The 22,651-nt window shown below is 41.0% G+C and overlaps 4 protein-coding genes across 5 annotated transcripts in view; 2 read left to right on the top strand and 2 right to left on the bottom strand.

Annotated features, from left to right (window-relative positions):
- The window catches only part of LOC144643847 (uncharacterized), a 158,983-nt gene that overhangs the window by 103,809 nt on the left and 32,523 nt on the right, over positions 1 to 22,651 (top strand). The window lies entirely within an intron of this gene.
- Positions 4,490 to 6,674, top strand: LOC144641915 (uncharacterized). Its single transcript, XM_078500932.1, has 3 exons — positions 4,490 to 4,858; positions 5,106 to 5,256; positions 5,728 to 6,674. Exons 1-3 carry the CDS (start codon positions 4,634 to 4,636, stop codon positions 6,606 to 6,608), a joined length of 1,257 nt encoding a protein of 418 aa, XP_078357058.1. The 5' UTR covers positions 4,490 to 4,633; the 3' UTR covers positions 6,609 to 6,674.
- LOC144643830 (eukaryotic translation initiation factor 4E-binding protein 1-like) lies at positions 8,607 to 14,907 on the bottom strand. Of its 2 annotated transcripts, none has more exons than XM_078503202.1 (3): positions 14,651 to 14,907; positions 9,557 to 9,739; positions 8,607 to 8,953 (listed from the first exon to the last, which is right to left on the bottom strand). In XM_078503202.1, exons 1-3 carry the CDS (start codon positions 14,790 to 14,792, stop codon positions 8,919 to 8,921), a joined length of 360 nt encoding a protein of 119 aa, XP_078359328.1. In that variant the 5' UTR covers positions 14,793 to 14,907; the 3' UTR covers positions 8,607 to 8,918. The 2 variants fall into 2 exon arrangements, with proteins under 2 accessions (XP_078359328.1, XP_078359327.1); XM_078503201.1 differs by having other exon boundaries at positions 8,607 to 8,956; positions 14,651 to 14,904.
- Positions 20,744 to 22,118, bottom strand: LOC144641913 (integrin alpha-X-like). The gene is made up of 2 exons (XM_078500931.1): positions 21,995 to 22,118; positions 20,744 to 21,468 (listed from the first exon to the last, which is right to left on the bottom strand). The coding sequence occupies exons 1-2, from the start codon at positions 22,095 to 22,097 to the stop codon at positions 20,774 to 20,776; spliced, it is 798 nt and encodes a 265-aa protein (XP_078357057.1). The 5' UTR covers positions 22,098 to 22,118; the 3' UTR covers positions 20,744 to 20,773.

Here is a 22,651-nt window from a genome sequence, read left to right as displayed (position 1 = left end):
ACGGGAGCTATAAATCTCATAACTACGTTGGAATCGTCTTCCGCTCACGTGAATATGGCACAAGACATCTCGACGAAAACAAAGCGAATAGCTTGATACCGGAAAATCACGGAAAATACGTTTTCTGAAGGAAACACGGGTACTTAGACCCGGTAATTAACAGTTTCCTGAAATAACATTTATAGTATTTAGACTGCCAATTTTGGAACGCGAATTGGTCATAGTAGATGTAATTAAAAAGTCTGAAACACTAATATGCAATAAGTGTATCATAAACTGAACATAGGCCTCAAAGTTGTTTGTTGGTTTGTTTCTTTGTTGTTTGTTTTCATATCCCGTATACAAACAAATCAGTGAGAATGATTTTAATTCTGCTGCGACCAGTTCAAACTTTGCGGGATCAATTCTTGTTAGATGTGTCGTCAAAGAAGGTTGTGCTGCAAGTGCTTTTCCAAATTTAAAATTGACAGGAAAACCGGCAAGACTGACCGTAGAACGCGCGCTTGGTTTAAAATTTAATCCCTCCCAAAGTATAACACAAATCAGGGACGCGGAGCCGGGGGGGCTGGGGGGCTCCCCCCTTTTCCGAAAAAATAAAGACTTATTAAGAGAAGAGTCTCTTAGCCCCCCACTTAAAGTCACTAGTCAGCCCCCCACCTGGAAAACTGCTCCGCCGTCCCTGCAAATAAGACACCATAAGCTCGTTGGTAAAATAAGGGCAGAGGTGGGATCGATTGTCAGAAGTCAAAAAGTCCGCTAGATTTGGTGTAATGTCTTGTAATTAACCAGTATTCTTGGTTTTTGAGTTCGATAGGCAGGGTCTGAAAATCGGCAAAGAATTTTATAACGTAACGCTGGCAATGTTTTTATTGCTTCACTGATGATGTTCAGCAGGCGTTTCGCAAATGCTTGCTCTCGTTTAGAGTTCAATTTGGTGTAATATAGTGTCGGACATTATAAGAAGAAGCCTAGCAATAGTCTCTGAACAGTTGCGGGGGCGGTTTTCAGTAACCCCGTACCCCGTGGCTCGCCCCCCCCCGCCCGGTCGGGGCGGGCGCGGCCCGCCCCGGCCCCCCCCGCGGCCCCCCCGCCCCCGCTGTTTTGATATCAGGTGCTCAGTGAGTCCTTGATAGTATTCAGTCAGGGAATGATCTTCCGGTGTGTACGCTCCATTGACAACTTAATAGCAAATCAAGCGAATCAAAACAGGAACACATTCTAAGTAACCAATATCTAGCTAACTGATGCCGCAACTGATGAAAATTTGGACGAAATATAGAAACAAATGCTCTGAAGATTGATGTGTACTGAATGGACCGAAAAAAATCGCAGGATTATGGGCTGGCATAGATTGCTTCAGCAGTCGAGCATTTTTCTCCTCTTTCTCCTCCCGTGGTTTTCTGTTTTAGAGAGTCAGACAGTTAGATTCAGAAACGACCGAGAAATTCACTGCCCAGCTAAATGATGATCAGTACAAGGCTTTAAATGCACCATTAAAGTGAGAACTTTAGCGTTCCCAATGCATCATTCCGTCCACGACAGTTTGATGAGTTCCGGTCGGAGTACAAGCCCCGACCCATGTGCCCTCTGTGCGTGTTTTAATACCAAATCTTTTACAACCTGGCCGACACATCAAACAGGAGCATAATCTTAATTAAGGAATCATAAAGTAAAAAGTTTTTGATAAATTGTAAAGTTACTGATAAAATGTTGGGAAATTTATCATATACATTCAATAGCTTGAATGGTATATAGCCATGTGTTTATGCAGTTTTCCGGGTTATTGGGAGCATGAGACGGAGAAATGTCTCTGGCAGTTACTATCCGTAAAGAAAATGGCCTTAGACTTTTGCATTTGGTACGCACGTTTCCTTCCCTACAGAATTGGAGTCATAAAACATCTTGCACCGTTTATATTTATAAAAAGGCGTGGGAAGCATTCTCGAAGCAGCTTGTAACACTAAAGCGTTTCTGAAAAACCTTTCAACACATGAAATAACAGGTGGAATGCTCTTCCTGTCAGTTCCACATTTCCACCCTTCCTGTGACGTAGCGATGTGGTTAACACCTTGAATGACCTTTAGAAGGCAAGTCAAGCAAATTAAAACAGGAACAAGTATCCCAAGTGACAGATATCTGATATCTCTATCTAACCCATTCTCGTTCCGGTCTAGAGGGCGCGGGTTCTGGGAAAGAGAATGCATCTAACCTTCCTCTCCCCTCCGCCTTGTTGATAGTTTAAATTTACACTAATCCGCAAAAAATGGAGAAAGGGGGGGGGGGGGGGGATATCTCATGGTCCTAACACAGCTCCATTATTTCATTAACATGGTGGTATAAACTTATTATTTTGGTTTTCACTTCTGAGCGAATTAACGGTTGGATATACGCGTTCTAAGAGAAGGAAATCGACGATGCACATTTGCTAACACCTTGAATTACTTTTAGAAGGCAAGTGAAGCAAATCAAAACAGGAACAAGTATTGCAACCCCCCCCATAAAGTAACCAATATCTCCATCTTAAACGTGTTGATAGTTTATTTGTACTAAAAATACATGAAACGCGGGAGAAAACTTTTATGGCCTTAACACAGATCAATCGTTTGAGTAGCATGGTTGTAAAAACTTTTGTTATTTTTGGTTTTTAGGACTGAACGAAATGGCCGGATAAACTTTCCCTTGATGGCAATGACGGAGATATGGGGAATCGAAGAAAAGTCAGAATACGTATTTTAGAAGTAGAAGTTGAGACTGACGTTCCTGTGCTACAAGCTTCGATCTTAAAACAGGTTTCCAACAAAAGAACCTTTAGTTACCAGATTACAAGAGATGCAGAAAGCGATTGGATATTGTCATCATCTTCCGACATGTCCGATAAATTATGCACTTCTCTTCCTGTGACGTAGGAAGATACACAATTTAAAAGCAAATTGGGCAAATTAAACAGGAACATATCACTTTAGACAATCACTTTATTTCCAAACAGTGATAACAAGATGAATAAAATATGTGGAATAATCATGACAAATTTTTGAAAATTCGCGTGCGGCCCGCTCGCGTTACCTGATTCCACCTTGCAACTGACTGTGAAGACTTCTAGCTTGTATTACCAAAACATTTCAGAAATGGCTTTTTTCCAGCAAATTTTGTCATAGAGATGACTAATTATGAACAGGCTTCGTATTATTTCCTCCTTATCTCCTTCCTTTCCTTTTTAGTTATGATTAATTGGTAACAAGATTTCGCGTATCATACTCATGATTGGGGGGTAACGGGCGGGGGGGGGGTTTTTTTTTTTTTTGAGTATTTTTATAAAAAAATGGGTGCCGTTACAAATTAATAAAAAATAAAAATTAAAATAAAACCTCGTTATTTTTTTAAATATAAAAAAAACATTTCTTAACAAATACACCACGCACGCATACTTCCAATTACACAGTTCCGTACTTGCTATTACACTTCCAATTACAACTCGCGTACACTGTCCTATTAGTGCTCAAATCGGGCTGCTGATAACCAATCACGTTCGAGAATTTTGTTATAGTTTTGATTAAACTTGAAATTAGACTCCCGCTCCTCGGTCGCACTGATCACTCGTATGAATTACAGACTGAGTTGGTCTCCACTCGGGCCTATTACCGGTAATGTATAGCCAGCAATTTCGAGACGATGAAAAACCGAAACTTGCCGACGGAACCAGCTGTAAATCACTGCTTGAAAAAAAGTGAAACCTTCAAAGAAATTTAAGAGTTCCAGGTGGCTTTTTATAATGACATTCGTAATTCGGATGCTAGAGATAGAACCCTCCCTTTTTCCGGTCTGTGTGACCGTATAATTAAAACCCATGACTTGACTAGATTATTAAAAGAAAGAAGATTTCGTCTCTCCGCTTTTCTTATTTTTATATATTTTCCTCCTATAATAATCGAGTTGCCAAAGTCGCCAGGGGTAATGCGTAACGGAAAAAAAAGGCAGTTATCCTGCGTTGTTTCAATAACATAAAGCTTTTCGAAACACAAGTGAATCTCGCCCATGAGAAGCAAGTTTTCATTATTCAATTAGCAATAATTACAATAACAATACGATAAGTTGAAAATCAGTTTTAACATATTTATTTCACAGGTTTAGAGTTAAAAATAATAATCGAAATTAATTAGTGCGGTGGCGAAACTATCAAAAAGAACAATTAACATAGACATAACCTTCCGTTACCTTTTAGAGTTTCTTTTTGGTCTCCTACAGTTTCTTCGCGTCCGTGATAACTTTAATTTTCAATTACCCACAGTGATTGATATTTAATTTGTAGTATTTTATTTGCCGGTGTTAACTCAGCACAGTGCATCTCTGGTTGATCAGCCTGAACTAGGACAGTTCTTAGTTCAGTAGTTCAGTTGCCGAGGACATCAAGCAAACGTTACAACTTATTGTGAATCTTCGCCTTTAAGGCCCAGATTTTCAGTCGCGCAAAAGACAAAAATCAGGTGGCCTTAGGTTCTTTGTTATTTTCTCGGGGGTTGCCGAACTAGCTGTTTGCCATGATCACTCTTCCTTCCGGCCTCGAACGGGAGGGAATAACGAATATCTAAGCAACGCTTACGTTGATCAAAGCTTTTTCACTCATCAGGCGACTGATATGCATGTAGTCAGATCTTTTTTTCCTTTTTGGCCAGTCATGCAGTTTTTGCCTATTTATCTTTCACTCGTTGTTTTGCTGGCGGGAAAGACTGTTTCTTCAGAGAAAAACGAGTTTTGTGAAGTACAGGTGATTCGCGAATGTTCGGGTCACTCGCGAGGGCTGTTGAACGTTCTTGAAAGTGGAAACAAACATCTCTTTAACAAGGAGTGCGACGCTCTTCAGGTAAGAGACAAAACCTCTCCTTTATGATCTGTCTTCATGAATCCGCTTTTCGCTTCCACTGCATGAGATATTCATCGTCTTCATGCAGTACCGACGATTATTTTAACATCATTCCCTTGATTTAAATGTTATTTCATACATTACAATTTTTGATAACAATCAAAGACTTCATGACCTTAAACTGAAAATTACTACTGATCAATGTCAATTTTTGTAAAAACAGTTTCTCTTTTAATAACATTTTCAGGCGACAATTGACTGCCTTTCTGTGCCTCGTTGCCCTGGTAATCTGTTGAAAACATTTCGTAACCTTGTTCTGGTGACAGCATTAAGCCTTTCTAAAGCATCTCACACCTGTCTTCGTCTTGATGTCGATACCTTACAAGGCTATGTAACGGGTACGTTTAACTGATCCATCATTGTAGTTAAGGGAATTAGTAAATGAATGAATGAGTGAACGAACAAACGAACGAACGAATGAATAATGTAACCAGTTATATAACCAAGATATTGGGCGTCTGCTCCAAAATATTTAATTAGTTTTGTAAGGGTAAAAGTGGATAAAATTTAACCATCAGTAAATTCAAGAAAAAATAATCAAAAGATGTTTTAAACTTGAAACTGTTACGACTGAGGAAAAATACATTACGACTGCTTAATATCATCATCATCATCATCATCATCATCATCATCATCATCAGCACCACCCTTCGGCCTCCCCTCCCACACCACCATGAATATGAATGACTCATTCAAATCAACAACTGATTTAGAGACTCTATTAACAGTCATTGCTAATTACATTTTTTTTCTGGGAATGTGATACAATGATAAACAATGAAACAGTCCGATGTTGTGTTTTCTTATAGGATTAAGTATGCCATGTGTAGACAGGAAGACAATTGTCGACGAGTGTCATAGGAGATGCCAATGCCATGATGGCGACCTAGTTTCATGTTACAGAGTACGAAAAGAATTCACCAAGATGAGCCTAACAGAGCGACGGCGCTTTATAGAAGTTCTCAAACTGGCTGCTACCAGCCCTCAATACAGGAGCGATTATGTCAGATTAACAACCCTGCATTCACGAGTGCCGAGCAAATTCCTCCATCACATGCCTCAGATATTTCTTCCCTGGCACAGATGGTATTTGCTGGAATTTGAAAATTTTCTTCGTCAAATTGACTGTCGAGTAACCATTCCGTACTGGGATTGGAGCCGAGTCGCCGAGCACTGGGTACAACAGTCTGCTGACTCGGTATGGAGCCCAGCTCCTCACGGTCTAGGGGGCAATGGTATCGTGCCTAATAGGTGCATCATGGATGGTCCGTTTAGAGAGAGCGAATTCCATTTACCTTTGTCTGTGGGCGGTGGTTGCTTGAAGAGAGACTTCAATTTGTCTTGCAATCTACCAAACGTAGAAGGCACCCGGAATCTAATTATGCTTGAGAATTTTACTATCTTTGAACAAACGATCCGTGAACAATTTCATACTAAGTTCCACAACTGTGTGGGTGAAAACATGGCCCATCATTCAACGGCGTCATTTACTCCCGAATTTTGGCTCCTTCACGGTTTTATCGACAAACTTTGGGGCGACTGGCAGAGGAAGTCAGTAGTTAACCAATTTCAGTATTACACAAATAGCATGTTTACCATGCCAGGCTCTCGACAGTTTCCATGGGAATATCTTGAGCTGGACAGCTTACCAGGTGGTGTGAGGATTCTATATGAAGAAGTACAACCATAATTTCAAAAGAAGGGATGTCTACCGAAATGGCCACTTTCAACGACTAGAAAGTAACAGTAAAATTTACCCTATAATAACTTTCTCCGTCCGTCCCCCCCTGCCGGCGTGCCCCCGCGTGCCCTTCCTTCCCCCCTACCCTTTTGACCAGACTAGTGGAGGCGGTTTTAGGGGTAGAGGCAAGGTCTCCCTTTCAGGCCGTATATTAAAAAAATCGAAGCCAAACGTTTTCGTAATAAATCCTCCCAGAATGTATCTCAGTAAACCTAGATGTTTAATTTTTCCCGGGGACCAGGGAGAACTCTGCTCCGCCCCAAGTTGTCGCATCGACTGCTATTGCCCCGTTGCTCAATTTCCTGGGTTTAGAGTTCAAAGGAAGTACTGTTCTGTCATAAAACTCCCTGGCGATATTTTGTACTATTTTTACGATTAACTGTATTACAGTAGTCCTTGTGCAAACTGGCTATTGGTACAAATGTTACATCTTCACATGCACACGAATTAAAATTTTATTTGCCATGTGGCATGATGTAAAGGTAATATTAAGACTAATGGAAATCACACAATCACGTGATACATAGGAAGTTTCGACCTTGCGGTGTGTAATGTTGGCTGGTCGAAATTTTCTTCGAACATGTAAAAATATACCAAGACCATTTGGCACACGTGATATAAAGGAGGTTTGTGGATAACTTCAAGTTTGAACCTGGCAACACACAAAATAATAAAGATTACACATCTGACACATGGGGATTGCGTGTGGAACATCTGTCCTTTTTACCGAATGGTAATGAGGTTATGTTATGGGCCGCTTTTCTCCTCGCACTCCTCAGTCACTCGTTCTGTTCCCGCTTTTTCATTCGGCGTGCTGCGGGTCCTCGCATTCGCACTGTCTCCTTCTTCTCTTCCCTCGTTCCGGTCTCTCTCTTCGGGCTTGTTCACTCGGGGTCACTCCTCCTCTGTGGGCTCGCTCAGGCCTCGGCTGGCTCTGCCCATTCACGTGCATTCGCCCGATTTGTCCCTTCTGACGTTTTCGTCCTCTCTTCGTGTCCTTCTCCTTCTTCTCTGTCGTCGCGCGCATCTTTCTCTCTTTTCGCTGCTCCGCTTCGTGCTGACGGTCTTCCGCAGCTGGTCGGTTCTCCGGTTTTTGGTGTGCTGTGCGCTCACCCCTGGGCACGGCCATCTGGGCCTCCGTGGTGCGTGGGCTCTTTGGCACTTTGGCGGGGTCGGCCTCTCTCTGGGTTGCTCGGGCTTGTTTTAGACTTTTTTTCAATAGGTTGGGAAGTGGGGGGGGGGGGGGGCGGGGGGATAACTCTAGGAAACGATTATTTCACATGGTCATTTCAAAACTTTGAAAAAATACCTGGTTAAAGCTAGAATATCACAAGGGCAAGGAACAAAAAAAGGTAAAATTTTCCCTAACAGACCTATGGTTGGTCAAAGAACAACACAGACATATATATGAACACAGATATTGTACCCAAAACTATCAACAACATTAAATGCAACAGCTGTTATCACAATACCTGTCTTCTATAGATAAGGATTTTTTGAGTTTCTTAAATAATTTTTGGCGATGAGGGGAGATTACCTTAAACATCTAGATTAAATAGGAGCAATTTAAGAACAGAATTTGCAATTTATTCATACCCTATTTAAACCAGAAGCTATCCAGAGACTGCTTTGGTTTTTTGTAAACATTTAAGGGCTTCAAATGCACTGAGTCAAGAGATGAGTTAAAACTATTATAAAAAATATATACTATATACAAGGCTCAAAGCAACATAGGACATATTATAAAAAAGTTTCATAACTTCTAATACTTGACCTAATTCCAGAACAGAGAGCACAACCCATACCTGATTTCTGACCAAAATGAGTTAAACATAAGAGTACCACCCCAGTTCTTCCTGCATTTTTACCAACAAACAATGCACAGAAAAAAATAAACAAACAAAAACAGCAAAACAACAACAAGAAAATAATTTTTGATCACAGAAGTTCTGGGTCCAAAAATTTTATTTGGACATTGCTCTGACAGAGTCAAGAGAAAGAAATTCTATGTACAATATAAGGTGACATCAGTCAATCTTTTTTTTTTTTTTGACAAGAGACAACCAGTTCAAAGTTGGACACCAAAACTGATTTTCCTGTCAACACCATTCAATAGCTCCACACCTAACAAAACAATATTTACACCCACTCTATGCTGACAATTAAAGTGGTGTTGAACAATGTGCAACTGTAAAATCTAAGACAATGGTCATTGAAATAAACACTGGGGTCTCTTGTGTCTGGTCCGTCCGGCTGCCCTTATATGTCCATCTCAAATTGAGGTTCTTCGGGTTCTGCTGAAAAATGTAAAAAAAAAAAATCAACATAACTTTTTTGTATTTTACTACAAATGTACATGTGTCACTTAAGGGCCAGTTTCATCAGTTCAGTTTTTGGAAAAACATGTAAAGGGAGACAGTTAGGGTGACAGTGGGTGAAGCAGAGAATAAGAATGGTATGGTCAAGTCTGTTTCTATCCTGGGAAGGAGAAGTGTTGTTAGGGACTTGCGCCGTCCTGTAAACTGCTATTCCATCCAAAACCTTTTTTTTAAAAAAAATTTTCTTTTGACGTTTCAAAACACCCAAAAATATTAAAAATAAGACTGCAAGAAAATAGAGATCATATGGATCAAGTTAACTTGTCAAAAATGTGAAGGTAGTCCATTTTTTGGCCGAAAATCGAGTGGCGGTCCTTACACAACCCTCTAAAAAAAATGTTTATTAAAGGAAAATAGTTTGTTGTCCATCTGCTATTCCCACTCTCCGTATCTTCTTTGATGTTTTTTGTATTGCTTGGCTCAAACCACTATTTTAAAATCCTTCGGAGAGCAATTTAGAACTCACAATGCAGATAGGAAAAACATTGAACTAGCATAACAAATAATTTAATTGCTTACCATGGTCATTCTTTTCATTCTCTGTTTCTGTGGCAACCACACCATTGTCTTTACGGCTCCCAGGCTTTACCTTCTCATCACAAGTCACGCCTGGGATCAGGGGCAGGTTCCGTGGAGGAGTGCGGGACAATGGAGAATTACGCAATTCAAGTAGAAACTTGCGTTCATATATAATGCGTGTCCCTGAAAGATCAACAACAATAAATAAATGCCATATTTCATTAAAAGAATAGCCATTATATGGGGGGGGGGGGGAGCATGGAATCAAAATAACTCACTACAATTGTATAAGTTGACTGCTTTCAGTGAAATGTTTCAAAAAGTCAGTAATGAAATGAACTTGATGTTTGTTTTATCATAAATGTCAATGGAACAAAATGGCTATTAATTATTTTAAGTCAAGGCAAAATTAAAACAATGTATTATGATTTTACACTATGTATCCGTAGTTATTCGGTTATAAGGCGCCCTCGGTTATAAGACGCATCCCAAACTTGGCAACTTTGTCATGCTAAGTTTACAAACTGAACATGTCAAAACAGCTACAGTTATAAGACGCACCCTGAGTTGGAGAGTCCAAACGAGGGAGTGACCAAGAATTGACAGTTTTGGGGACAAAAAAAAAAAAAAAACCAAAACCAAAAAAACCCCCAAAATAAATAACAATAAGGTATTTACTACAAACATGATATAATATTAGTCTACATTCAATGACTTCAATTGGTGATTGAAAAGAGTCTTTAGAGTGTTTTATGTTCATTGATTTGACAGGGCTCAAAATAATTTTTAGATAGTTGCCGGTCATGTAGACCAGCCAAACCGGTTTTAGCTCGGTCACATGTCATTTTTGACTGGTCAAAATATTGAAAATAGTAGTTGCTTTTGCTGTTCGTTAATTGAATCTTGTTTGTTCGTATGGTAAAAAAGGACCCGCCATCTCTTCACCACTTTGCCTGCCAATTTTGTTTACTGAAAGTTTCTTAATACTCTTGTAAGATGTGATAGCGACAAGTCTGTTACCGTATTTACCCATGTAGTGTATTATCGTCCCGTGTTGTCCCCCCTTTTTTGGCCACTGTTTTTTTCTGGCTTTTTCTCCTTTGTCTTTCTTCGGTGGTTCTCGTCACCGTTTCATGTATGTTTTTCTCTACTCGAGCGTTTTTGCACCTATCATGTTTCCCCAGGATGGGGGCGGCGCCCCGGGTACTTTTTTCCTTTTCCCCCTCCTGGGCACCTGTAATGTCATTCACTTCTCCTCTTACATTTCTCCCGCAGACCATTTTGATCCAATCCCTACCCTGGAACTTCGATGTCATTCCCGTGGGTTGCCCCCCCCCTCCTGGGCACCATTATGGTCATTCCACGTGTTTTCGGCATTTTGTCCACATTTTTACGGCTTCTTCAACACACTTCACGACCTTTCAAATTGTGGAGAGATGTGCGCTTGAGACAGCCACCAGAACACCGAATCTTTACCACTCGATACAGTGCCAGCTTGTTTGGGGGCTTGGTAACCAGCTACAAACGGTGAGGTACTGGTACTATCTCATGTGCTTGCATCATCCAGTTACTGTGCGAGTTCAGCAGAGATCATGCATGAGATGTTTTCTCGTGATTCCAGCTTTTGTGGATGTCGCTCTTTTTCATCTTGCCAGTAGTCTCTACATTCGGTTTCTTTGTGTTCGTGATGATTTTCTTAATGCCATTCGACACAGATGCAGCGAAGGACATCGTACCTGTACTGTTGTTTGATGTTTGTCATTTCTATTGTTTGTTTTTCAGAATTTATTACTGGTACTTGGGTCAATTTTACCCATGTAAGTCGAGGCGATTTTTGACCGATTTTTGGTGGTCGACTTATCACGGGTAATACGGTACATGTTGTTTTCCCTCTTCGGGCTCGAATCAAATGCCTAGGTACCAAGCTTTGACCCTTTTTCCGTGCACATTGTTTTAGCTGACATTTCACATTTACTGAATGGGAATGGGCGATTCCGAAATATCCGTACCTCCCGCGGCTTCCATTTTTGCCCCCTCCTTCTTCCATACGTTTCCCCCCATCCCTCAATTCCATTCATTCCCCCCTCCCGTTCAATTTTTCTTTTTTCCTCTTTCCCTGGCCCATTGCTTTTCTCATTTCTCTCATCTGTCTGCCGGCTGGTCATTACTCAGAGATTCTGTATGTCTTTCTCCCCCTTTCACCCTCTTTCTCCCTGTCCATTCTGTATCACATGTTCTCGTCATCGTCCTACTTCCCATCTTCCTTCCGTCCGTCCTCCCAACCCACCTTCCTCTCGTCGTTCCTCCACTTACTTTTTTCCCTCCGATAGAGTTCATCATGTGGCATCTGTTAGTGCCACATGCGTTCCTTGTCACCACTGCCTATCTCTCTTCTCTCCTCTTCCCTCCTCTTCTTCGTCTCACTTTTCCATTTCCCTCTTTTCTCCTTTCACTACTCCCATCCTTATTCCATCGTGTTCCCCCATCCTTCTCCGTCCCCCCTTCTCACCGTCCTGCCTAGATATTTACACTTCATGTATTTCAGAAAGGGGATTAATTAAATGTTGGAGTACCTATTTTTTCGCGTGTGTTGCACGTCGCAATCGCCTACTCCCTCTGGTCCTCCCGTCTGGGTCGGGGGGGGGCTGGGGCACGAGCGGCTCTGCTTGGCGTGGGGGCATGGTCGATGTCGGTTCTCGGGGCGTGAATTGCGGGGGGGCGGGCTGGGCCTCCTCTGTGGGTCTTCGGGGGCTGGGGGGTGGTGGGCAGGTGTCGGGGGTGCTGGGCCGGTGATCGCATCTCTGCTGGGTGGTGTGGGCATGGACTTCTCCCGGTTGGGGGGGTGTCACTGTGTGTGGTCCTCACGCGCCCACGTGGCACGAGGTCACGCACTCTGTGCCACTGCCGATCATCGATGGGCGTCAAGTGAAGGTCACGGTGTGGACCGACTCGGGCCTGTGGGGGACGCAGCCCGCCCGCGGTGGCGGCGGGGGGGGGAGCCGACATCTGTCGTGTCCACCCCATCTGTCACGTGTCGGATGTCGGCGGCTCACGCGTGAGCGCCTGGTCGTGTGACGCGGGTCGGAGGTGTTTCTGCGGCTGATTGTGTGGCTCAGGTCAGACATGGCGTGTTCGTCACTGGCACGAGTCTGGCGTCTGGTGGTGTGGCTACACAGTGGTGATGCTCTGCGAATCCTGTCGAGCCATCTCCCCTGTCGTCCTCCCTGTCGGTTCGGGGCGGCTCGCTCTACCCCACCACATTCTCTCGCGCATATGACGAGCTCGCATGGGGCTGGTGCTGCACGGTCAGACCTGACTGGGGCGGCCCCCCCTCGCCTGATCGCGGTGCGCTACATGTTCTGCATTGTTGCTCAGTGCTCTGGACTGTTGCACTGGGTGCATGTTTCACACTGCTTTCGACGCCGTGAACATTTGCATTTTTTCTTGCTGGGGCACAGTAGTGGCGAACGTCCACATTTTGCCAGTGTCCTTTCTGTTCTTTCTGCTCACATTTGAGTCCTGTAACGTTACAGATATGTAGTTTGCTCTGATACTGTCTATTTAACAAAAAATCAATATCATTCCATGTGTACATGATGAAATAAGTTGTTTAAAATAATTATTTCATGGATTTTAACAGATTTTTGAACAGCCAAAGTTTATATTTCTGTCGTACTGAGGAAACGTTAAATTATTATCCATTCATATTAACAATTGCTATTTTGGAGCACTAAAACTGTTTAAAAGCGTGTTTGGCTGTGGACGGTTTGGATGGAAATTAGTACTTTTTTTTCAGTTCAGTATCTTGGAGTCTTGATTTCTTCAATTTGCAAAGGTAACAAAGTCTGAGGCTTGAGAAAAATGTTATCACCCCTGCCATCTCACAAAGTCCCAAAGTTACCATCTGTCATTTCTGATCCTGTTTGCATTGACCTGGCCATGATAAAAACCCTCTGCATTTTACCAAAACAATTTTCCTTGCAAATATTTTTTTAAGCACGTCAAGCTTAGAAAAAAGGCCAAACAATCACTAACTCAAAAGGACACACTGTCTAACAGAATATTAGAAAACCTGATGAAAATGTAAATAGAAAGCTGGAAAATTAGGCATATTTTGTAAAAAAAATACTAATTTCCATATATACAATCAAGCACAATTTTGAACAGCATTGTTCTTTCATCTGTTTGAAAGACAAAAGACTATGGTCCATCCGGGAACAAATCATTAAATCAAAGACTGGTTTTAAATTTCAAATGAGGTACCTTGAACCCCGGCATAACACGTGGGAATTGTTTACATCGCGAAAACAATACGTGCCCCGTATTGCGAAGCCAAGGCGAAACAAGACCAAACATAAACACAAAACCCTGTAACAACGCGTTAGGAACAGAATGCAAGTTAAACGACGCAAAAATTACTTTAAAAAGTCCGGTTTTCAATCGAAAACCTCGCCTGTTCTGCAACAATGCAAGCAAACGAATTCCTCGCAACCCAGAAAGGTTATGACGACATCAAAATAGCGCTTAGCTTATGTGTTCAAATCGAAAGCCTTGCACTTTGCGGGCGTTACAAAAATACTCAAAAAAGCGTTATGGGAAGTCTTTTCTTGCCAAACGTCTTATAAATGTAATAACAAATGTATTATTAAACTGGTGTGCAAACATTTAAGCTCAAAAACTTACATCTTACGTGACTGTTGAAACGAAAGCAATGCTAGCAAGGCAGCCGGCATAAGACGTTCTTTTCAATGCAAAAGTAATTGTCGAAGACATACAAACGAAGGTTTCAATTCTGCTGAAAACGACTTATCGTTGGAAACTGAAGAATACAGTCGACAAAATGTTTCACATTTTATCATCAACAAACTCGGAAAGACAGTTTATGTAAAACGCTTGCGTTGCATGTACAAATGTACATATTTCTTGCTGCGTAGTCGCTAAACGATTTCGAATGTACTAGAAAACCGAATTTCCTAATACGCCGTACTCCAACCAGAACCCTTAGAACACATTAAAAATTTGATCATAAAGTACTTTGATTTGTGATCTTGCTATATTAGATGTAAAAGCATCCAGAACAACACACAAACTCACCGCCCGGAGTCGTGGAAAATATGGTTCCTCCCGGAGTGGTGGAATAATCGATCGGCAGTTGGCCTGGGTCGTTGACAACAATTCGTCTGGAAGGAATCGCCCTTGATTCAGTGGTCAATACTTCAGTTTCTGCTGTGTCCATTGTGTGTTGTTTTGGCTGCAAATAGTCTAAAATCCCTTCGATCTAAAGCACTCTCCTGCAAAATAACTTTGCCCGTCCTTTCCAAACCTTCCAGCGAGTCACGAGATCTTCTTGCGCATGTTCAGTGTTCTAATTGCGTCATCTGTTATTGTAAATCACGTGTCTTTTGTCACAAATGATCACAAAACATCCACAAAACATGCAAAATCCTGACCTTTAGCACGATACTATTTTTGGATTTTTTTCCCTCTACTTTCTACACTTTACTAAAAGTCTATATATTATACTAACAGGAATGGTGCATTTAAATATAAATATATTTTTTACAAATGAAATAACCGCTATTTTGCTATGTTTCGAAGGATAGCAAATTAATTCTTATAAAAGAGCACGTTTTTATTTTCACGCAAAAACGACGGAAGACACACCGGTGAAAACCACTTCCAGTTATTGCAGCCATAAATAGAACTAACCCTTTTAAAATGTCTGCCAAATGTGTTCCGCGTTTATTTCTGTGGGTTCCGCTCCTCGCTACATCGGCTTCGCTTGCATGACGGACTGAGAAATACTGAGTCTGTCACGCAAGCTTTGGTGATGATACAGCTGTAAATGCCTAATAAGTAATAACAATCATCATGGGCGATTAAATGCGGAGCCACCGTGGGCTGCACTGTTCGGTCTCCGCTGGAGCAGTCTGCTCACTCGGGGCAGCACGGCTGCGCGCCGGATTTATTTTCTATATCCGGCCTACCCTGGATGCCAGAGAGCTTTTTTATTTTTTATTTTTTGAAAGCAAAGCCGCTATCTGTGAGCTGTGAACGGCGATCGTAACGATTGATTTTTGTTTTGTTTTGTTTTATTTTCGATTGTTTGCAGGCCACGATCGTGGCTATGCCGTTTTCGATTATTTATATTACATTTCGTCAATTTTTTTTAACTGGGATTACTCCCGGGAAGAACTCGAGCGCTTTTTGGAGGATAAAATGTGGAACCAACAGACTGCGGCAGCCAGGACGCCTATTACGGCCGCGTGGATAACTTTGACGGAGAGATAGACAGGCTAACGTGACAGGAGTCGTCGAAGGGTAGGGGAAAAATAAGAGAGGACTGGGGAGAGGGGAGTTATCGGCCAGCGAAGAGAGGTGGTGAGGAGCCAGCAACTCGGCCATAGTTGTACAGGCATTTTTTTTCCGGAGCGGGCCGGGGAGGGGGGGGGGGGGGGTGAACCCTTTGCCCAGAAAGTTCTCGTTAGCTGCCTAAACTTTTACGAATCAGTAGAAAAGAAACGAGCCCGGCCATACGCATCCTCGGTGACTCCAGAGCTAGAGGCAGTTTGTGCACAAACATGTGGGGGCGGGGGAAAGTCTACAGGCGAAAAAAAAAAAAAAAAAAACGGCGAAGAAAAGTCTTGCCCTACATATGAAGTGAATTTATTCTTACATATAAATCAATCACATGAGCTAATAAATTACGTTAAAAAGAAATAGCTGGGCATGTCTCTGCTATGATACGATAAATGTCATTGTTGACGTCAGAGTTGGCCAGGAGTTGGCATATGCCGCCGGCCCGTGCGATGTTGTTGGCAAGTTGGTGCCCCAAGGTTCCGCGGAGGCAATAAGTTTTTTAATCTGCGCAACGCACTGAATGATCGTTCTGCAGAACACTGGCACGATGAAGCAGGTATCACTGCAAGGATATGTATCACATTAGAAAACTCTGGAAAACATATCAAATAGATCATTCTCGTACATTGCATCCAGCCTTTTTTAAAAAAGCATAAAAAAAAAAAAAAAAAAAAAAAAAATGTTGTGCGCAAAATACATAAATAAATATTCAAATGCGCATTACAAAAAAATGAACGTTACACGCTATGAAGTTAAAATTACAGCTTAAAAACTAAGTGAAGTGAATCAGTGAATCATGTAAGATGTCCGTAATCTTTTGTGCGTTTTATGCACGTAAAGCCCGTGGTAAAGCCAGCAAAATTCACACGAGACAGTGGTTGCCTATAGCACGTGGCTCAGATCTTCAGCAAGTCTCCAGCCGATAATCTACGATCTGATTCTAGAAAGTTATGCCGAAATTGATTCTAATTAATTCACGACTGGCAATACCCCACACCAGCTAGTGCAGTGCAGTAAAGTGCCCAACAATAAAGAAATTAAAAGTATACATCAACATATGATCCCTTTCACTAACAACAAGAAACTCATCACGTGCCAGGCGACCACTGTCTCGTGTGAATTGAAGTGAATCAGGTGAGTTAAACTGGTATTACTACGACACGACTTAAGGTTAAAATAGAAAGTATCTATCCCTATCGAAAAACAAAACAAAACATGGAAACCTCTTTAAAAATTAGCTTTGCCCAAATATGCCCTTATAACGAAGCTTGGGGACTAGGCTTTTTTAGATTGTGCTCATAATTTTTGGGATAATTGGAGCTAAAAGCATAATTTGTGAAACGCGCACTGCCCCGGCATAATTAGCCATTTTTAGCCCTTTTTGGAGCATAAATTCATAGTAGTATGTGTCTTTCTCGAATTGGTGTTCTTCAATGCGTGTTTTAGCTATCATGTGATTGTTAAGTCGTTGGAGGCATTTTACAAACGGTTTAGAGATGCGAGCAGCTATTTGGACAGCTGACGGCCGTGCTGCCTCCCCACAGTATCATTTGTGTCTTCGCACCTCTTGTATAGATCTCGTCATTTGTGAGCATAATTTCGGAAATCTGAGATATTGGGAATCTGCATAATTTTTGCAATTTGTCAAAAGAGCCTGCTGTATTCATTAGGAGCACGGTCGTATAACGAAGCCTATTGGGGACGAGGAGTCACATTAACTGGAAGGGAGCTAGACTGATTCCATGTCAGGCCCAAGGCCCCCGCCGTTGTCCTAAAATTTATGTGGAGATTCTGCTGGAAAGAAAACTCTGTTTCGCTTCTGTTTCAAAATGGCGGGGTTAAGGAATACCTTAGCTTTACAGTATGGCATTGTATACAGTCATTTACATCTTTTAATGTGTGTTATTTACACATATCAGTTGGATCAGTTATTTCACCAACCTTGTTCAAGAGCGGTGCGCAATTGTCTTAACTATAACACAACGTTTAGCACATGGAATAAATGCCTTTTAAAATTCTCAGCACTTGCCGCCTGATCTCTCGTATTCTCCAACAGTAAATAAATGGATTCAGCGATGAGTTTACGAGTATAATAATATATGATAAACTTAAAATAAGAAATGTAACACTGCCCAGTCCTACAGAGAAAAGCAGCATCAAGGCCATAAAATATGGAACATAGCAGATTAAAGTAATACAGTAAATCAAAAACATGTTTTTGACTGACTTTTTATAGACAGGGATATTGAATAAGTTCCGTTTGCTGACCCGAGCTTCGAATAATCTCTGTTCTTGAATTTGAGCTGCTTGGTGTCGCAGGCCAAAGAATATCTTCAGATAGCAATAAAAAGTTGTTGTTGTGCAAAGAAATGTTGCAAAAGCTCCCACAATGTGGTTGATGTTTCTGTTGACAGTCCACGACACAGCAAACAAGATCCCTATGATCCACACCAAGGCAAGGAGCAAGACAACACGTTTGACCGTAACAAGCTGGCGATATCGTATCCTAAGGCGAAAAGCGAGGTATCTATCTAGGGCGATGGTTGCAGCAGTAAGAGTTGAAACAGACGCCATTACATAGCCTGCTACAGTAGTCGGTGCAAAAAATGTACAGTACAATAAAGGATCTTCTTGCACTATGCCCAGTGTTAAACCAAAATGTAACGGCGCAACAATTAGTCCGACAGTAAGATCCGATAAGGCCAGACTGCTAAAGAGAGCTTTGGACGGAGAATGAATGGACTGACTTTGGCGTAATGCAATCAAGATGAGCACATTACCAAGCGAAGCAGTCAAGAAAATGACAACATCAACGACGCAAATTAGAACAAAGATATTTTTCGAGAATTCCTGTAAGTACGAATAGCGAAGTAAGTTAGGCCATGAGCAACTCAAAGTTCTGTTCATTGCTGGCTTGGAAAGTGTGTGAATCCTCAGTTATTTTGGCTTTGATAAACAAACCAAAATACTGTGAATTTTAATCAATACTTGCAGGTGAATCTTAAATGGAAATTTTTTCGTCAACAGTCAAAATGGAAAACAGCAATTAAACAAAATGCCCAGCGGAGGCAATTATATATATCTTGTTACGATTCCTTTTATTCGCCACCGCTCACGAATGGCTAAAAGTCAACATCGAAATTTGAATGCTAGCGTAAACTACACCAAATCATAGCATTAGCCAATCAAGATAAGCGAGGAATAAACATTCTAGATCTCTTATGGTGAACTTCCTGCATCGCTTATTGAGTAAAAATACAGAATTTTACAAATGCTCAAAAATTATTTTAAAAGCGGCTTAAGGGCAAGACATTCAGAAAGGGTTATGATTTTGTATCTTCGTTAACTTTATCCAATCATTTCAGACAAGGCAGGAAATTACCTTGCCGCTCACAGTTCGACTCACAGTCTTTTTCACTTAACACACACACTGCTTGAAACAATTGAGCAAAATATGTTCAGATGTCACGATATTTTTTTTCGTAGTTACTCGTTTTTAAAACCTTTTACTGATCCTAGATAATCCTACGAAATCTTGAAGGTTGTAAATCTAAACGAGTTATCGTTTACTGCCAAAACTGGCTAAATTACTGACCAAAAATTTAAATATGTAATCATTTCAAGCCATGAATTTAATGAACGAAATTTCGCGATCCTTTCGTGTCTTATTTCCTTCGCTTTACACATGCAGCTGGAGACCGATCACACAGTGATCACTCTGTATGAATTATTATTTTATTTATAAGATGAATGTGGTGCACATATGGGCGCACCGGGCTACACATAGGTCAAGCTATTAGGCTATTAGGTCAAGGTAACATAATACAAAATGCAAAAAAAATATATCTAAGCATCTGAGAAATAGGTATAAATAGACTAAATAGGCATGGGCTTCTATTTGCTTCTAGAATGGGCTTCTAAAAATAGGCAAGTGCTTTTATTTGCTTAAACAAGAAAGTTACCACCGAGATCTCATAGCATGGGAACAGTTTGAGTACAGCTAACAAAAACCCTGACAAAAACTTTAGCTCTTACGCTGACCCGCCTGCCCGAAAAAATGGATTTGAAATTATCGACATTTCAGTTAAAACGGACGTTTCACGCCAGTTTAAAACAAAATGGCGCGAGTTCTAAACATTTTTACGAGGTTTGACTTTAGTTTTCTCGAGAATGCTTTTGAGTTTTATCACGGGGTCACTTAGACAAATGAATTTCAGTAAGATGTTTCAAATAGTATGTAAAATGTTACCGTGCTATGAGCAGGTTTTTGGTACTTAATTTTTTGCACTCATTGCTTGAACAGTTGAGCGGAATCCGTCTTAACATTTCTGAAACAAAAACGGCATCAAAAATAGTTTGTTAGCAGACGAGACTATTTCAACTAAGGCCTTTACCAATTTACCAATCGCAGCTATTCTACCTTATGCGCAGTAAAATTTTGTACAATATGCTAATTTTTTTAATCATATTACTACAGTTTGCCGAACAACAAAAAACCGAATATAAGACACAAAGCAGGAATGATATATTTTATGAGAAAAAAAAAAAAAAAACTTTCGGTATTTTTAAGCTTATGGATAATATCTGATGGAAGTATGGGAGGAGATGCTTGCTCATCAAAGGATTAATAATATGTAGCGAAATAAGAAAAAAATGGAGATTGAACTGAACTATAAAGGACTTCATGCAGCGTTACAAATCTAGTAAGGGGGGTGGGGCGGTTTTTTTTTTTTTTTTTTTTTTTCAGCCGGATGAATGAGTTATAACCCGAATCAAATCCGGGTATATCCCCGCCTTAAGTCCGGCAAACCTATTACTCCTCCACGCTACCTGCTTTGTGTCAACTAAAACAGATTTCTAACGCTCCGAAGAACGATCGGCTGGAATGTGTTTACACTGAAGCGGTTTGTTATTTTGGGGAATAAGTTTCACAACGTCCACAAGAGACCTGAAGTCCTCCACACGAAACAAATGGTCTTGATAAGGAACGCTGCAAATGTCCCTCATCTCTTGAATGCCCGCGGGATCATAACTTCCAACGGCAAGAACGAACACTTCTACGCCCGCGGCCTTCAGCAAGTTGGCCTGCGGTATGGTCTGGCTCTTGTTGATGTTGGATTTCCCATCAGTCATTACCAGTGCCGCGCGGCCACCCCTTCTGTTGATCCCCGAATTTGGATTTTGGAATACTTGTGTCCTAGCCAATCGCAAGGCGGCTTGAGTGTTAGTTGCGCCCGCGGTATATGGCACGTTCATCAGGTTAAGTCTGGCTTGGCATCCCGATACAAAGTAGAATAAGAGATTTGCGTTTGTGGAAAATTTGACAGCCGCGTAATCTGTTCTATCGGCCCTGTCAATCATCATTCGCAAGGCACGTAAACCCCTTTGGAAACTGTGGTTGCCTATTGAGCCAGAATCATCGATGATGTACGCCACATGGAATACATCTACGTTAGGCGAGCTTGCAGGACCGTAGATTCCACCTGGTCGACGAAGGAAATGTTTGGCTATGTTGTTTGCGGTCTCAACTTTAGGAGGAACTGTCTTAAGAACTGCAATAAATTAATCGAAACGTTGAGTGATTTAAGAAAGGTGAATTCTTAAATAATATGCCGTCCGTCATCGAGGCGAAAACGTCTAGAAGCTACTTTGCTAAAAAAAGACAAAAACAAAAAAAACCACCAAAAATTGACGTTGTGATTTGGCATTTTTAAGAGTTCATCTTTTTACTTTTTTTTTTCGCTCTTTCCGATCGCAGCTTCGCCGCTCTTTGTCACCGCAAAAAAAAAAAAAAGTCGTTTTGTGGCTTCTTAATTAAAACATAATTGTATCAAAAAGATGAAACCTAAAAAGGCCTGCCATTGTTACTGGATTTAAATTCTAAACAAAATAAATGAAGAAGAAAAGAAAACCATTTTGTGTTTAGACTTGATTTTGTTAACATTTGCGTTTATTGTTTGTGAACGTAACATTTTCATTTTTTCTTGCATCCATTAAATGGCTGAGCTGGGTACTAGTAAATAAAGGCATAAGGTACAAGGTTTATACTGAAAAAAGAAGCAAAAAATGTTCCCTTACCATTATAAGTGGGTTTGGTTGGCTTTAGCTGCCAAAGCTTTCCTTCAGAATGTTGTAACGCAAGTCCAAATATAATAGCTACAAAAAGCAGTCGGCTTGGCATATTGACACTGGGTTTTGAGCAAGCAGTGAAGAATTTGTTCTTGGTGATTTAACCTTCTTGTCTTATTACTGGATCTTTAAGTTTTATTTTCTTACTTATATAGAAAAGTTCTTACCGGAAGTAATGAAACAGTGCAAGCACTTGCACGACCTATTTGAACTTCGTTGCCCCTCTGACGTATATGGCTTAATGTAATCTCATTTTCACTCATGAAATAAGATGCGACGTGAAGGTAACCATAACTGATGGTGGAATGAGGAATTTTGCAGGGGAATGGAAAAAAAAAAGGAAGCAAAGATAGTTAAAAATGGAGTCCTTAAAAAACAAACATTTTTTATGTTTGAGTACTACCTATTTCGCGTACTTTTCAGTTTCAGTGACATGTAATCGTTTTAGTTCGTTTGTAAAACAGTCCAAGCTCGTATCATTTTTACGCAAACGGAAATCTGCAGTACTCTTATAATTACTCACGCACGTTCCAAACACAGCTAAACATTCCCTCCTCTGTTTCCCGATGCCAACAGGTAAAGAGGAGAGGCCTGGAATTCGGGGAT

This window comes from Oculina patagonica, chromosome 2, assembly GCF_052425735.1.
Source record: "Oculina patagonica isolate OP01 chromosome 2, crgOcupat, whole genome shotgun sequence".
In the NCBI taxonomy this organism is placed as follows: Eukaryota; Metazoa; Cnidaria; class Anthozoa; order Scleractinia; family Oculinidae; genus Oculina; species Oculina patagonica.
This window is presented reverse-complemented; position numbering and strand designations above follow the sequence as displayed.